Below are 17,227 nucleotides of genomic sequence, written 5' to 3'. Positions count from 1 at the left end.
TCTGCAAATAATAACAAAATTTCATTGTTAACATAATCATGTCTTTTGTTTCAGCAGCATTTATAAATACTGTTTCAGTACCATTAAAAATGTTTCTTATACTAAAGAAAAATATTTATACTGTTATATGCCTTTTTTTTTATGATTTCAAGCGCTTATTTAATTGTGAATGCATAAACTGCAACTGTGGCAAAATACTCAAATAGTACATATTTGTCCATTGTTTAAATTAATAAATATAATTTTTATTTAAAAAAACTATAATATTCAACAAAGAAAAATTTACAATGTCTCATGAATTGAGCCTCTAGAACTTATTTTCTCTATCTTTCTTTTTTTTTTTTTTTTTTTTCTTTTTTTTTTTATTCATAGAATAAAGCAAAGATAAAATAAATTATAATATTTTGAAGTCCTGGAGCAAAAGCACCTGCAGGTGGTTGAATGATTGGTATGTCAGCTAGCGATGCACTGCGATGGTAGAAGACTAGGGAAGTGTCTTTCAAGAATACAGAAACGCAAACTAGGCATCTCATCATATTTGCGGAAGAGCACAAATCTCTTATCGAAAACTTTGTTTGAAAGAAAATCTGGTTTTAAATGCAAAAGGACCTATTTTTCTACCTGTAGCCCAGAACTTGCCAGGAAGTATCGAAACATGGTACAAATATTGTTTAAAGTGGTAAAAGAGAGATATAGATTTCTTGTGGAGCTACATGCTTATTGACGAGACAGAACTTCGCGTCAATATGAGAAACAATTTGGCATGACCAACTAAAGAAACTAAAGCGATTGTAGAATCTCCTTAAACTAGAGCAGCTTTTCACACAATATCTGGTGCTATTTGTGCTGACGATGTTTTTCTATGTTAATTTGAATAAGTTCATCATCCTTAAAAAAAATAAACCAGAAAAAGAAAAGGCAATCAAGCCCTTTGCAAAAGGCACTACAACCGCTCATTTCGTCAAAGTTATTAGAGGGTTGGCCGACATTATGAGCTTTGATAAAAGAAGAAAAAGCAATTATCTTGTTATGGGTAATACTCCCATTTACATCATCTTTTTTATGAAGCAATATATTGAAGGTAGAGGCTACAGTCTAATGTATTTGCTATCTTACTCGCCTGAATCCAATCCTACAGAAAATATATAGAAAATAGTAAAAGCCAAAATGAAACAGGGAGAACTTTTTCAGAAAGAGTCATTATCGATGAGGATCGCCAAAGCCTGCAATAATGTCCCTGTAAGCGACTTATATTGATTTATCAGTCATGGTTATCTGCTCATTTATTCATCTCAGATAGAGTATAGTTGTTTATATACATGAAAAATTCATATGGTATTATTTTTTAGTCCTTGTGTATCATCAATTGAATGCTAAACAAAGAAGAGACTAAGTTTTAAGTTTATCAGTCATATGATTTGCTTTTTGAAGTTTCCCACTAAGTTTGTTAATCGAGATGTCATTTTCACGACACCAACCAAATCCATCAATCTTATTTCCCTTTTTATTTTCGTCTAAGACACTTCTTTCCAGACAGACATTCAGGAACAACAGGCCTTGTTCTTTCCTTCTGTGGAAGAGAGCAATAAGTTGGACTTTGTTTATGGCACAAAGAAATGGCATCAGACTTAGGTTTGTCTGCAGTAATAAGCACCTGACTAAGTGATGAAGATGATGGAGTGTTCATGGCATTTTCAAGAGATTTCACTGTTACTACATGCTTTTCAAGGTTCAATTATTATAAATAAAAGGTAGGCTTATGCCTTTCTCATAAGTGCAGATAGTGAATACGAAGACAACAAAGTACTTTCAAAGGTTTCCAAACATTGTTTCATCTTTAGCGAATGAAAGAGTAAGTTGAGGAATACCACCATACAAACCATTTCGCTCAAGGTTCATAGTAAAGCAAGTACCATCAAGTCCAGCGGGTTTAATTGCTCAATCAAAGATATGATTCAAGTATGCAATATGATATCGATCAGTAATATCTTTATCTTCTCTTAATAACTTGTTATTATCATGTATAATCTTGGCTTCAGACGATGAATTCGCAGCCAAACCCTTCTGCAGCAAGATCAAACCCTTTACCATCATGATTATATACGAAACGAAAACCAATCTTAAAACTAATAACTCCTTTAGCTTTAGGATACTGACTTTTTGTTGTCTATGCTGTACTGGTTTACAGCTTCACCTTTTTTGAATCGTATAATATATGTTTACACCAACAAGTTCTTTCGTGATTAAGGGCTATAAATCAAAAGCATCTTGTTCTGAAATTCTCAAGTTACTGTTACCACTAATTGCATCTAAAAAAGACCTTTCAAAATACAATGTTTTGAATCTGTTTATTTAAATTATTAATACACTCAAATAAACCTTTTAATAACGACTTGCATATTATGATAAGTTTGAAGTAGCTTATATTATTTACAACTAGCTTCTGGTAATAATTGGATTCTTAATATATACTTCATGCCTTGAAACAAATCCTTCTGACAGACAATATTGATTGTTGTCTTCCATACACTTATACATGCTTCCGATGGTAGGAAATTTAACATGACTTTATATTTGTCTTTGTAGTAACTAAAAAGGTTAAGCCATCCTTCTTCTTTAAAGAAGGACTTTTGAGGACCTTGATTGTTGTTACTAATATTTGGGATTGAGCTTAGGCCAAGGGGCATATTTTTTATAAGGGTGATCGTTTATGACCCTCCCCCCGATTTTTATTGTTTATAAATCTTATTTTATGATTTCCTGTCCCTACAATGCTTTTGGGGTTTTCTATCTTTCGCTTTATGTCCAGTGGATTTGATAGCTAGGATATACAATATTTACAAATGGTGAACTAAACTACATTGGGAATGATTATTCTACAGAAGGGAAAACGAATCAACATTTTCCGGTAAATTTTTGCGATCAATGTCAAAGAAAAGAATCGAGTGAAAAGCCACAGAGACCAAGCCGGAAACACAGTATGAGCTAGACTGAGTTAGAGCACCATCAATGTTGAACATTGTGGTGCTGTGCTGCTGATCACTAGGGATACATGCTTGTATTGGTAATTCCAGGATATCTAAAGAGCCATGACAAAAGTTATATCCTGTTGGGGCGCCAGTATGGTGACTATCCATGGCAGCCTGATGTAGGAACTGAGGAATGTTTTTGGCGGCTTGGTCCACAATAACTACGTTTGTAGCCATATGTGGATTTTCGGTATTTCTAGCATTAATTTACATTGGAATATCATCTTGTGATTCAGCAGTTGTTGTGAGGAGAGCTTTCAAGACCTCTTGAGTGGATACCAAGATAGAGTCCTCCTCAGTTGTTAGCAAGGTAGAGGAATGAATCCTTGGGTCATCACCAGATTCGTTCCGAATAGAACGTTTACGCTTCATAATATTCGAAGTGAGAGGCTGGGGAGAAGTGTTAGGCATAGTTATGTCACTAGAAACTTGGCTCGACTGGACCTCACCTTGATCTACTCTGTCCTGTGAAGTAGTAGGAGTTTTCCTAGTCTTTTTAAATGGCTTATTCTTGCTTTTTGCGCATTCAGCAACAATATGGCCACTATATGACCACTAGCGCGACAGTTTCAACAAACCGGGATGAACGTTTCTTTGGACAAGCAAGGATGGCATGCCCTTCAGCATGACAGTAACAACAGTAGGTGGGCATGTCACTCCACACAGCATAAAATCCTTCATCTTCTGACTGGTACCAAGGAAGATGGTGAGAATCTATCATCATTTTTTGGGACACTCAGTATAGCATAGCTCGTACCCATATAGATGCTGATGTGGGATTCTTGTAGGGCCCCCAAATCAAGAACGGAGCCAAAGGGTTCCAAACTCATTTTCAATTGTTCCTTAAGGGTATCCTCTTTAAGAAAAGGAAGGTTGGATGATCAAATTCGAACTAAATGGGCAGCTGGATCTAAGGCTCGACAAGATAAAAGCCTAACTGAATTATTTTCAAAAGTAACGTCGTCTTTAAGAATGTGGTCAATGTTAGAATCTAAGGGATCAAAGTTGATTTCAGCAATCTTTCGACTGCCTTCTTTAGTAGTCGCGACTGCGATTCGGGATGGAAATTGTTTCGCAATTGTGGCCATAAGCTGCTCAGGTGATTCATATCTGCTGATCACGTCCAAAAGGACATTACCTGGAAAACGTTCTGCTCTCCACATTTTGGAGCGAAAAACTTGGTCTGATTGACTGTTGTGAGCGTTGTATTCGAAAGTAGCATTCATAAATGATGTTCACTTCCTGGCCACTACTTGGGACCAGGGCATATTTTTCAATTTAGTAGGAGGCTCTGGTGCCTCTGGTCGCTGCGTGGCTGCGTTAACCGATTGGTCGGAAAGAACTATGTCCCGTGCTCCACGTTAATTATTCAAAGCAATAATTAAGAGGTGAGCGCAAGAAGAAGAATAAATAGTAATATGTGGATAAAAATAAAATTAACAATAACAGTATATGAAATAAGATAAAGGAAAAAATAGTAGAACTGTGAGCTGATCAATCTATTTCGTTTTCTTCAACAATGTAGTCGCCGACGGATTGTGAAATGTTTTGAAGGATCTTGCTAGGTAAGAATGACTGGCTAACATTACACAGACCAGTATATAGATAGCAGAGTAACGAAGAAGTTCAAATATTACTATATTTGTAACATTTTTTTTTTTTTTGGTAATAAACCAACAATGATAACGACAAAAGGGGTTTTTGAATGCTCCTTTAGTTACACATTAACTTTCTTTTTTTAAAAAAAAACACAGTACCGTATATTATCTTTTTTAACCATTATTCAAAATGTCTAGCTGGAACTTGATTTGTGAAAAATTTATTGAAGAAACTTCAGGATTTAGAAGAGTTTTCTTATTTCGACTTTGTAGAATTGTTTGATGACAAGAATAAAGCAAAAATTGATTTATTCTACATAAAAGTTCTTGATGAAATAATAAAAAGTGAGCCATTATTGAAAAAATCATGCGCTACTCAGAAAAAGAATTTTACAGTGTAATTTTAACATTTTAATCGTTATGGTCTTAAGAGTTTAGAAGTAAATTTGACTTTTCTTTAGGGTATAAAAGAATTTGAGATCAAATGTTTGTGTTTAAATGGGTAAATTTGGTTTGCTTGTAGTAAATGACCACCATATCTTGTATTGTAGATCAAACAGTAAAAAGTAATAAAGAGTTTTCTTGATAAAAGAATATAAAATTGATACGATGAAGATAATTTGACTTCAAAGGACTTGACTTGCTTGAGTTATAAGCTAAAGATCAAAGAGTTTTAATAAAAAAGGAACTCGATGTTTATTTGGATAAAAGATATTTTTTGTGACGTAAGTCTTTCAAAAGTGACAGTATAAGAGGGGATATTTAAATGATTATTATTTTTTTGTGTTTTTCTATTTTTGAATTTTTTTTTGTTTATCTTCAGGGACTGAGGTCCCTACTACGACTGTGATCCCTCCTATGACTATGATCCCTCCTATGACTGTGATCCCTCCTATGACTGTGGTCTCTCCTAGGACTGAGTCCCTTCTTCCGCAAAAGTTACACCAACTGCGTCACAACAGTAATTATACAACATTTCGTTTTATGAAAAGAACTCTAACATTTTTTTTTATAAAAAATAGAAAAGAAACAATAAGAGATCAGCAATTGGAAAAGAGTATTTAGATTATTGGAATGCCATGGAAGAAATGGAGCATGAATCAAGATTGAGAAAGAGGGCATTGGAATTGGAAGACAATGTCCAAAGAAGAGTAATTCATCGAGTAATAAAGAGTTTTAGTGGTGATTCCACTTTGTCAGGATTACACAGCTAAGAAAGAAGAAAGGGAAAAGGATTGGACGAAAGCAGTGCAGCATGTATTGAATGACACCAAAGATAAGTCGTCCTGCATGTAAATGTATGATTAATTATGATTTTATTTACTTATCTTTATTAATTACAAATAAAATTGTCAAATATAAATATTTTAGATATGACCAACAAAAACTTGATGAGAATTGTTAGAGGACAATTAAAAGAAGAAGAATATACAGCTCTAAAAGAGAAAAGCGCATTGAAGGAATGGATACCAGATAATAACACAGCAAAACTACTACAGTTAATAAATGATTGTAAACCATCCTTCCATTTTATGAGACAACTGTCACGTACGTCAGTTGTTCCACCACAACATATTAACAATTGAATCTATCTTCGTGAATTTGTAAAGACCCTTATATTTTTTAAGTTAAAAAAGGAGAAAGCAACTTACTTTTCTTAGCTTGAATATTCTGGAGTTTAATGGTCCATTGGTTTCAAACGAGCACTACGAAAGAACGTGCGCCTTGTCAGTTGATGTGCCAGTGCTGAGCGCCCTGTATATGAAGTTTCGCTCGCCCTCTACAAAATGGTTTGAAATTCCACCAAATGTTACGAATCGGCATCTATTTGATGGTGTTATTCTCTCTCTTAATTGTTTCTGGAACCAATGGCACTTGCGGAGTTTGGATGTGCAAAATGCAGTGATAACAAGGTTAATAGTGATACTTTGAAGGTTTACCGAAATGCTTTAAGGATACTAAACGAGTTGGCTGCAAAAACAAAAAACGGAAAGACACCAAAAGTTTTCATTGTTTTATTCCATAAAGCAATACTTCGCTTTGAAACATTGCTTTTACTGGATAATTGCATGTATGTACATACCAGGCATGCCAAAATACAATTTCCCAAAACGCCCGAAGAATTGAAGCTGGTTTTTCCTGAATTAAAAAAGGCTATTTCTTGGCGTGACGCTTTGGTTCAAAACATTGATCATTTACATATGGATAGTTCCGAAGGCTCTTCCCCAGATTGCACCTATGAAACCTCTTCAGTATGTAGCACACCTTAGCGCAAGCTACTATGACTATGACTATGACTATGGCTATGGCTGTGACTATTTCATGATGAAATATATTTAATGTAAAGAATTAAACATATTATTAAGGAATCATATTTATCTAGTAATATCTTCTTTTGACCAATGCTTACTATAACAAATCCAATCCCTATTTTATCATCCCTATATCAAAATAATACAGTATTACTGTAGCACTTTTTTGTTCAAATAATTGCCCAATTTAAATTGAATTACTTGATTATATAAATTTCAAAATAATAATTACTGAAGTGTTTTAAGTATAAAAAATATTAACAAAGAAGAATTAACGAGACCGAACAATAGCTCTAAAATCGAATACTTTTATTAAAGAAAGATTTCAAGGCTATTTATATTAGTTTGAGCAAGACCTGAGATTAAATGACAAAAGATAGTTACGACCGATATGATTTGACAGTAAAAATATTTATAAGCTGGTGTTGATAATCAACTATTAAGATAAAAGTGAAACTTGGCTGTTCAGGGCAGTGATAACTACCAGGATCTATTCTTATTCAACTTCATTTGTAAAGATTCAGCTTAGAATGATAAGACTGTATCTTATTGACATGCCAAAACACCACACTAAGTAAGGAAATTAAGCTGAAAAAGTGCGATTTCTGAAAACGTTGCAACACTTTTTTCACCTACTGTATATAAAACTTCGTGCTATGTACGATAGACAGCCCACACAATATATACTGTACTACCTCGGACCCTAAATCTCATTATTATATTCTAAGACGCAGTTTGCATTGAATGGGCTCTCTCTCTCGTCCTTACTCAATAAAGAGATTCAAGAGACTCATCGATTATTTGACTTATTTTATTAATATTATTAATCGAGAGAAATAACACGCCTATTCCACACAATGGTCGATGAATTGATTGTCCTGTACGATGGTGTGGCTATACCCACCTATCAATGCCCAAATGGTGTGCTTGTACGTGTTGCTTTAATGTCAGTCAATTGCGACATACATGCAGCACGTAAAGCGGCCAGGTTTATGGGGCAGTCGGCTCATAAGACTTGTAACAAATGCTCGACTGTCTTTCTTAGATGCTTCGCCAAATATGAAATAAAAGATAAAAACTACGAAAAGACAATAGTTGTGAAACTAAAGATTATATATGGCTTTATTAATAAAAAATATTGAGGGTATTTATACTTTCTGAATGTCTGGGTCTTTACCGCTATTTCAATTGATCGGTTAAAAGAATGATATGGAATATAAGGAAGGATAGTGGATAATCAATAGCCGCTGTCTTCTTGACGAATCAAGGGACAATGAAGTAAATAATTATTGATCTAACGATAATTATAGAATAGGATTGAACTGCCGTTGTTATAATCAGGTTCCAATATTGTCTTTAGAACGCCGGTAGGGACAACAGGGAAATGTTGGCTATTGCAGAAATCTCATGTTTATCAAATAGAGATCTGGTTAGACTATAATTCCGTAGTACCCAAGTTTATCCATGAATGTTCACTTTATTAGTTGTGTGAATACAACAAAGCCAATCTCGTAGAACGTGATCAAAAAGAAGGAGGGAATATCATGGCATTATTTGAGCTCAGAGTACATCCCTTTAATTATATTTCATATTCCTTATAAAAGTATAGATACCTATAACCTTTAAGTAATCAGTCAATTACCAAGTATTATTCCCTCTATTAGACTGTCCATATATTCCCTATTTTTATTTATCATTGTCTCGTTCTTGTTTATCGACTATTGTAAGTGCTATTTGCAGTTCACACCTTCAAGCTTTTAACGCCAGCCTCTCTTGTCCTCTTTTAGCTGTCCACCCAAGCTTCTTAGTTCCTGTCCGGTTCTTTCTCTCTCTCCTCTCTTGCTTGACAAAACAACTCATTACAATTACAAGCCACATTCCTGTCTAGAATTATACATATTAGTAGAAATTGCTTAGTAGGGACGACAGCACTTCGCCTCATCTTTCCCCGTCAAATTTGTGTTTTAATTTAGACTTTCGAGTTATTATCAAGGATATCAATGCTAAAGACTTGGATGTCGTCACTGGAGAGCTTGTACGTCAATCATCGACTACTTCTTCGAAAATATTACGGCGATTTTTCTAAGTCGGCCATTGCTATCAAGGTCCATTTGAATGATGCTTTAAAACCTATGGTATATATACTTTCAACTAAAATCAAGACTGTCATTTCACCAATGCTATTAGTCATGGGATTGTCTTGTGTAATTTATGGTATGAATATTATTGATAAGAAAGTATACGCTTTACAAAAAACATTTTTAACTACCCTAGCACACTGTGTGAAGCCAAGGGTTGCGCGATCAAGGCAATGACGGATTTATTTAGTTTGGTGAAGGTAACTGAAACATGTGAATTATTCAGAGAAAGTTTGTTCAATTTTTTGCTTTCTTTTCTCATTCTACCTTTCTCCATTTGATTTTGTTAACGTATGATTTCAAATATCGAAGAGATGATCATCGAGTATAGTAATCTCAAGAATGAAAGGACCAAGAACGCAAATATCAAGATAATTGACATTGATTAATATATTTCTCCTGTAAGCCCATGTCCTAATTTTGGTAACATGAACAAAGACGAATAAGATGGTAAAGACAATAATGAAGAAGAAGAGCATTTCTACCATCATAACGTAAGCACATCCTACTCAACTGTATTCAAATTTATTATAGTATAATATACTGAACTTTCTACTCTATAAAATACCCTTCTTTTATTTATTTATATTAAAAAAGATGTAAGTGAGCACACGGTCTCTTTAATTTACCTTAATCGTCCAAGTCAGATCAATAAGGAATAAAAGTAGATCGAAAAAAACATCCTGAGATCAAGGACAAAAAAAAATAAAAAGTAAACAAGAAGGGAAAGATATGTCATAGACATCAGTGTGAAGGGAAATTCCGTATGCATGCTTTCTCATTAAAATAATTTATTGAATGTCAGCTATAACTGGTTGCCACTTTGCAACATGTGGCCAGTTTTTTAAGAAATGAAAAACGAAAAAAGAATAGTTGTTGCCATCAATTTGAAATCAGGGTATTGCAACATTGACGAAGCATTGAATATTGTATACCAATATACGAATTGCACTGAATTAAAGACACATAATTTGGATGAAAGCAAAAATTATATCGATTTGAGACCACTCGCGAATGATGAATGGGAATCATTTACTAATGACTATTGTTCGGGCAAAGAAACGACAGACTCAGGCTTATATTTTGAAAAATATGATGACTGGAGGCTCTGTTGTTTACCAATAGGATGGGATGATCAGTAACTGTTTGAAGTATCGTTTTATACAAGAATATATTAAATGAAAAGAAAAAGTTGTGCCATATAAACTTTGGTCAAAAACTTTGTTATCTATTAAAATGTAGTGAATATTTTTATTCTTTTTTTGTTTATTTACTTTGCAATGGCTTTATACTGTCCTAGCGTTTACTTAACCAAAAACCCGACATTTATAAGCAATCTTAAAATCATGATGGCTAATTTCTCCTTCATTAATCAAAGTACTTGTGTTTTGAATTGGAGATTTGTTTCACATGATTTATTCATTTCTAACTAACAGCACTCTTAATATAAAATTATTCGAGAAAGTCTCGTTTTTTTCTTTCTTGAATATGATTTCGGATTTCATGTAAAGTTTATCATCACTTTAAATTCCTATTATCACTTTGCTTTAATAGAAATTACTTGGTATTTACATGTTTCTTGATTTTATTATTATTTTTTTATAGTGGGTATATTCATTCAGTCTATTTTCCAAAAAAAAAAAAAAAAAAAAACGAATGAAAACAAAAGGAAAAGAAGCTTCATACTATACAGTCAGTTGTTGATTTTATAAAATGGGAGAATTAAAGTGAATCTTTGTTTTCATTCCTTAATCGTTCGTATTCTTTCTTTTTCTCCAACAACAATGCTAAACGTTGTTCCTTTAAATTTTTTATGGTTAATAATGATACATATTTATTTTTGTTCAAATTACTTTTGATTGAATTTTGTACATCTCTAAAAAGTAAAAACCAGCTGCACCTCCTGCTAAAGCACCAAAAGAAACTGCGAATGCTTTACCAATTTGAATCATTTTGTATTTTGAAGAAAACAAAAGAAAAAAAGTGAAAAAAGAGTTTGTGACTGGCAAAAGAAATTTTGCCTTTTTTCATTCCAATGGAGAACAACGAGTTTCCTGTAAAAAATAAGCAGATCGCTATTAACATTGACAGTATAAAAACCGAAATTTCACTCCAAGGCTTTTCGGATAAGATATTTATAGTAGTAACGCAGTATGGGAAAATAGGAAGCTTGGTAAAGCAAAAAGCATGAAAATGCCAAAACTAGATACTAACTTAAGATTGTCATAGATTCACACTTCATTGGATGCTGCTCCTCATCGAATTAGTACTCTCGACACATTTCCTACGACAACCCAATTCTTGATGGGAGACTCAAATGGTCCACAGAGTGATATGTATATATTATATGCTACTTCCATTCTTCAAGCTATTGTTGCAATGAACCCACATGAAACAAGACCATTGTTATTAGGCATCGCATTAAGATCTATTGATGATTTGGCCAAGGGCAAAAAAACATTTCAACAAGTAACCGATTTAATTATGGCCAATCCCGTTTGGTAAAAAAAAGGGGGGGATGTATTTCACCATAAACATGGTAATCTTTACAAAAAGTCAGTATATTACTGCCATCTTCCTGACATGAAATAAACTGTCTTATAAACTGATTTTATTTTTATTCTTTTTATCTACAAAATATGGCTTATATAAAAGGATCCTTTATACACTTTTCTGCCTTAGTTTCATCAAGGGCATATCTTTTCTTGGTAAGTCCACAACTGTAGAGATAGTGAGTGTGCTGTATAAAGAAATATATTGATTTCATTTACCAACTTTATGCCTCTGTTTATTTTCAATACAATCTGAGCTACAATACCAATCATCTCCGCTGTTTACTAAGTTACAACAACAGTGTTGATGATATGCACGGGAGCAACCTCCATCACAAGGAACTAATAAGTTATCGCGACTTTCTTCTGAAGACTGACATATAACACAGAATTGCTGTACAATGGGCCGTTTTCTATCTTGTAATGATTCTTTCAGAAACGCAGATAAATCAAGCCTTGGTAATCTACTTGCTAAACCATAGCCTTTATAATCACACCCATGTTTACTATTGAATAAACTCAGTATAAACAATGAATATTCTAAAAATGCTTACTTGCAAAGAGTACGTTTGCCCCAAGGACCAGGTCTCCAATTGACACCTTCGGTTGTTCCACAATACCTACACCAATCAATACCAACTTGTGTTAATTGTTCAAATAAAGTCATTTTATCATGGTCTGACTTAAATCGTTTACTCTTTAAGTTTATTGCTGCATTTTGAGATAACCTTTTATTAGAATTGTTTGAAGATTGAAATTCTACTTGTTCTAATTCATCATCACTAAATAAAGTAGTAGTGGTGGTAGTAGTAGTTGTAATATTAGAAAGTGTTGAGGATAATAGATCAGAATCTTGCTGCAAATAATTTTCAATGCCATCAAACAAAGGCTCTCTTTCATACAAAAAGTCAGAAGGAGACGTTACGGGTGATAAAGAAGGAGTTGGCATTTGAGTGATTGTATCCATACACATTTCAGAAGAAGGTGCAAAAAAGACATCATCTTTTACAATTGAAGTTAACCAGTAACGAGCTTTTTGATACAATTCATCTTGTATTGCTTTACTATTTCTTAACAAGATAAAAGTTGCGGGTAGTTCATCGAATTGATTCATTTGTTATAAATAAAAAGAAAATAGTTAAAAAAAGAGGGGTAAATCAATAAACTCCCTTTCTTCATTACAACATATTAAAACCCAACTCATGCTTTTTTCTCCCTTGTAATGCACATAAATAAACAAATAAGCATACCTTTTAAACATGAGTACATCTTTTGATTTTATTTATAACTCTTCTCATTTTAATATCCCATTTATCTCTTGTTACTAGAATATGTTTTCTCAAAGTATAGCTGCTCATAACTTTTTTTTTTTGGAATTCTATATCTTCTTCATCTATTTATCTCACGTACAAGAAGATCTTTCAACTTTTTTGGAATTTTTTCCACATAAATTCCAAACATAATCATAAAACACTTTACTCGATGACAGCAATACCTTCCATTATTAATTTAATAGTGAGCACGTTTGGGGGGAAAAAAATGTACGGAGAGAAGGACTTTGTGAACTTGGCAGTGATGGGGAATTATTCATGTTTTCAATTGCTCTTCTTTTTCTTCTTGCTGTTTCTTCATGTATTTTTTTTATAAACATGAGTATAGAAATCCTTAAAATATACTAAGCCTTATATGTGCTGTTGAAATCATTAATTTATAATCGATGACTCTGTAAAAATAACACATGAGTTTCAATAGCAATAGTTGTTGTATCCACACAACTAATAAAGTGAACATTCATGGATAAACTTGGGTACTACGGAATTATAGTCTAGCCAGATCTCTATTAATAAATGTGAGACTTCTGCAATAGCCAATCTTGCCCTGTTGTCCTATCAGCGTTCTAAATACTATATCGGAACCTGGTTATAATAACGGCAGTTGAATCCTATTTTATAATTATGGATTAGATCAATAAGTATTTACTTCACTGTCCCTTGATTTGTCAAGAAGACAGCGGCTATTGATTATTAACTATCCTTTCTTTATTTTCCATATTATTCTTGTAACCGATCAATTGAAATAGCGGTAAAGACCCAGACATTCAAAAAGTATAAATACCCTCAATATTTCTATTAATAAAGTCATATATAATCTTTAGTTTCACAACTATTGTCTTTTTGTAGTTTTTGTCTCATAATTCTTATTTGGCAAAACAATAGTGATATTATTCATCATCCTCATTGTGTATCCAGCATGTTCTAATAATGATTCAGTTTTTATTTTTTATTTTTTTTTTTAAAAAAAAAAAAAGCGTAAGCACCTCCATCTTCATTTATTCCAATAATTTATTTTAATAATTTTTCTTTTAACTATATTTACCGATCCATTCCATGCAAAAATCTCTATGGTTTCATCACCCAAGAGCTTGTGAATGTCATGAAGTATACAGTTATTAACGCGCAAATTTTTTGTTTGTTGCCATAACATGTACGAATGACATACTGATGCACATTTCAACTTCAAAAAGCAAAGCTCAATACTATTGTGCTTTAAAATGAAGTCTATCTTTCTACCTTGAGCAACTTCATTCTTGGTGCATTCATTGTATTTTTCAGATACATTCCGAGTATACTTACTGAATATAATCAATAACCAAGTCAATTTTAGAGTCACGGGAGATAACACACAAAATTGTTTAAACAGGATAAAAGTGATGTAGCTCAGACATATTTTTTATTGAAGAATCTCCAGGTACCGATATTCGTTAAAACATAACAAAGTGCTTTTAGTATAAAGATAAAGAAGAGTTAGCGAGACCGAACAATAGCTCTAAAATCGAATACTTTTATTAAAGAAAGATTTCAAGGCTATTTATAATATATTGGGCAGTGCCTGAGATTAGATGACAAAAGATAGTTACGACCGATATGATTTGACAGCAAAAATATTTATAAGCTGGTGTTGATAATCAACTATTAAGATAAAAGTGAAACTTGGCTGTTCAGGGCAGTGATAACTACCAGGATCTATTCTTATTCAACTTCATTTGTAAAGATTCAGCTCAGAATAATAAGGCTGTATCTTATTGACATGTCAAAACATGACAATTGGCTTGATAATCTTAGTGATACAAGCTCTGCAAGAGAAAATCACAAAACACTGGGATAGTTTTGTGGGTCACTGTATGCATATTAAGCTTTGGTGCATTGGTTGATGTATAGTAGATGAATATGTCACTCTTTAATCTCTTTAAGAAACACACGTGATTACATGCTATATGGTTCCGACTAAAACCTTGAATATATTTGCGGCTACATTTGCTATTTGCTACATCAGCGAGAAACAATTATTGATCGCCGAGCAACAATATATGATTATTATTTATGTAATACTCTTGGATTAATGCTTGTGTTCTATAAGCTATACCTTAAGTTAGCATACTTTTATTTGTTTATTTTCTTAAAACAACCTTTTCATCAAATGATTTTAATGATACCTGAGAATTGCTGTTATATGTATTACACTTCTATTTTACATTTTATAACCTTTTTTTTTTATGCAATTGACCTACTTTGTTGATATTTCTTTATTCTCATCTTTAACTTTATCCTTTTGCTATATATGCTTTCTTCTCTCATTCTACCTTTGAAATTAGAAAAGTAATGATTTTCATGACTACTTTCATAAACGTTCATCATCTTTATGATGAATTGCGTTATTTTTTATTAATATGTTAATGCTAATTTACAAATTCACTATATTCCTTTATAATGCTTCTATTTTTTTAATATACTTCAGTTGTTCCATTTCATTCATACAACTAACATATAGCAACCTTTGTTTAAATGAAGATTCAAAATAGCAATATTCACGATATAAAGACAAATGATGGAGGTGTAGGTGCGATCTCCTACAAAACTAATGAAACGAATATTAGGATAAGCTTCAATATTCTTGAATATTAATGTATCCATTATTCTTGAAATCAATCAATCTAATTTTCGTTAAGAATAAGTACTTCATAATTGTACAGCTAAACTATATCAAATCCAGATACTAAATCAAAATCAATCATATAAGAGTATTCTATGAAAAATAATTTCGTTGAAACAACCCCTCCCAAACTTAGAATTTTTAAAAGCTTTTTATTCAATCTCTTTAAAATATCAAAGTGTTCGTCGCAATAAATATCAGTTGAGGGAAAATGCTCAGATCCTGCTTTTTTTTTTTTTAGAAAAAGAAAATCAAAGACTTCAAATTATATATTGTTTCGCAATCGGATTGTCATATTTTTGTGAATAAAGTTATAAACAGGAATATGCACATAGCATATACATTTCTTGTCGGTAATCATATTTATAAATGACGCTGATTAGCTTGCTGTAAAATGTTCAAGTCAAAAGCTTACTTAGGCCATATACCGGAAGGAAATAACCTTCGCTTAAAGAAGCTTAGTTATAGCTATTAAAAATGCACTCAACTGTATTGAACTTGTTTTAAAATCGTTCTATCTTTATGTCATTTAGCTGTTCTAACGTATTTGCTTAATTGTTCCACTTGAAAATTAGACGAACTTCACTTAATAACTGTAAATAATAATGAAACTAGAAAAAAAAGCAATTGCCAGTAATACAAAAATAATCTCATTATAGTTCTTTTTTGCTACTCTTATTATGTGAAGGTCATTTACCAAACCTGTAATATTCAGAATTGTTGGTTTAATATATATAGAAGAAACACGTCTACTGTATAATCAGTATACCATTGTAAGTTTGTATACTTAACAACAATCTGCAAATTCAGTGCTTCAGCTAGCTTATTATCAATTTCTGGACATAAACCATTTTATTACAAGACATTTTTCTCCCATAAACATATTTGACTTGTCACGACTGACTCGTCTTACCTTCCTACATACAACTCAGATCTGTTACTATTCTATTCAAGCATAAGCTTAGTATTATATTTAATACTCACATGCTATCTCAATGCTATAATAATTTAATAAATAAGTATACTTTTCTAAGATTTCAACAACATTTTATTTATAATTGTAGGTTAAATATATTTGGAAGTAAGGTAAAACATGTGTCCTCTACTGTAAATAAGATAAACCTTGTATGAATGAGAATATTGACAACATTTAACATACGGAAGAAGGGCTTTTAAATATGAAACCACACAAGGGTGTGTGCTAGCCGTTTTTGATGTAAATATCTTTGTACACTGTTGAGTCGAACCATATCAATATTATTCATACGGTCTTGCGATTGACTCGTAGACAAAAGCTTGCTTACTGTGCATTGCTAATTCTCTATTTTATTTATGTCTTCTGCTAGTATAAAAGGTTTATTTGAAGTGCGTATCTTATATTAAATTCCGCCATGCTCTTAAAGAAATATTCTCCAATACAGAAGCCAAAACCAAATTGATTTGATGACCATAAAGTACCTTTTTTTTTTTTTTTTTTTTTTTTTTTTTTTTTTTTTTTTTTTTTTTTTTTTTTTTTTTTAGAAAAAGTTACTCCTAATTTAATAATGTAATAAAGCTTGAATGAAATTGTTAAAAGCCTGTAGCTCATCTAGCTATATTGTAATATTC

At 32.4% G+C, this 17,227-nt stretch overlaps 5 protein-coding genes across 5 annotated transcripts; 2 read left to right on the top strand and 3 right to left on the bottom strand.

Annotated features, from left to right (window-relative positions):
• Positions 1–1,938: 1,938 nt before the first annotated feature.
• Positions 1,939–2,094, bottom strand: RO3G_16389 (uncharacterized protein; the record flags this gene model as incomplete). The annotated part of the gene is made up of 1 exon (XM_067670973.1): positions 1,939–2,094. The coding sequence occupies one exon, from the start codon at positions 2,092–2,094 to the stop codon at positions 1,939–1,941; it is 156 nt and encodes a 51-aa protein (XP_067527074.1).
• A 782-nt stretch (positions 2,095–2,876) lies between these two features.
• Positions 2,877–3,440, bottom strand: RO3G_16388 (uncharacterized protein; the record flags this gene model as incomplete). The annotated part of the gene is made up of 2 exons (XM_067670972.1): positions 2,877–3,042; positions 3,241–3,440. 2 exons carry the CDS (start codon positions 3,438–3,440, stop codon positions 2,877–2,879), a joined length of 366 nt encoding a protein of 121 aa, XP_067527073.1.
• A 1,685-nt stretch (positions 3,441–5,125) lies between these two features.
• Positions 5,126–5,841, top strand: RO3G_16387 (uncharacterized protein; the record flags this gene model as incomplete). The annotated part of the gene is made up of 3 exons (XM_067670971.1): positions 5,126–5,129; positions 5,451–5,588; positions 5,693–5,841. The coding sequence occupies 3 exons, from the start codon at positions 5,126–5,128 to the stop codon at positions 5,839–5,841; spliced, it is 291 nt and encodes a 96-aa protein (XP_067527072.1).
• A 5,271-nt stretch (positions 5,842–11,112) lies between these two features.
• Positions 11,113–11,582, top strand: RO3G_16386 (uncharacterized protein; the record flags this gene model as incomplete). Its single annotated transcript, XM_067670970.1, has 2 exons — positions 11,113–11,133; positions 11,307–11,582. The coding sequence occupies 2 exons, from the start codon at positions 11,113–11,115 to the stop codon at positions 11,580–11,582; spliced, it is 297 nt and encodes a 98-aa protein (XP_067527071.1).
• Positions 11,583–12,179: 597 nt separating this feature from the next.
• On the bottom strand, positions 12,180–12,743 carry RO3G_16385 (uncharacterized protein; the record flags this gene model as incomplete). Its single annotated transcript, XM_067670969.1, has 1 exon — positions 12,180–12,743. One exon carries the CDS (start codon positions 12,741–12,743, stop codon positions 12,180–12,182), a length of 564 nt encoding a protein of 187 aa, XP_067527070.1.
• Positions 12,744–17,227: the final 4,484 nt, after the last annotated feature.

The sequence above is a fragment of the Rhizopus delemar genome, genomic scaffold, assembly GCF_000149305.1.
Source record: "Rhizopus delemar RA 99-880 supercont3.20 genomic scaffold, whole genome shotgun sequence".
NCBI classification, from domain to species: Eukaryota; Fungi; Mucoromycota; class Mucoromycetes; order Mucorales; family Rhizopodaceae; genus Rhizopus; species Rhizopus delemar.
This window is presented reverse-complemented; position numbering and strand designations above follow the sequence as displayed.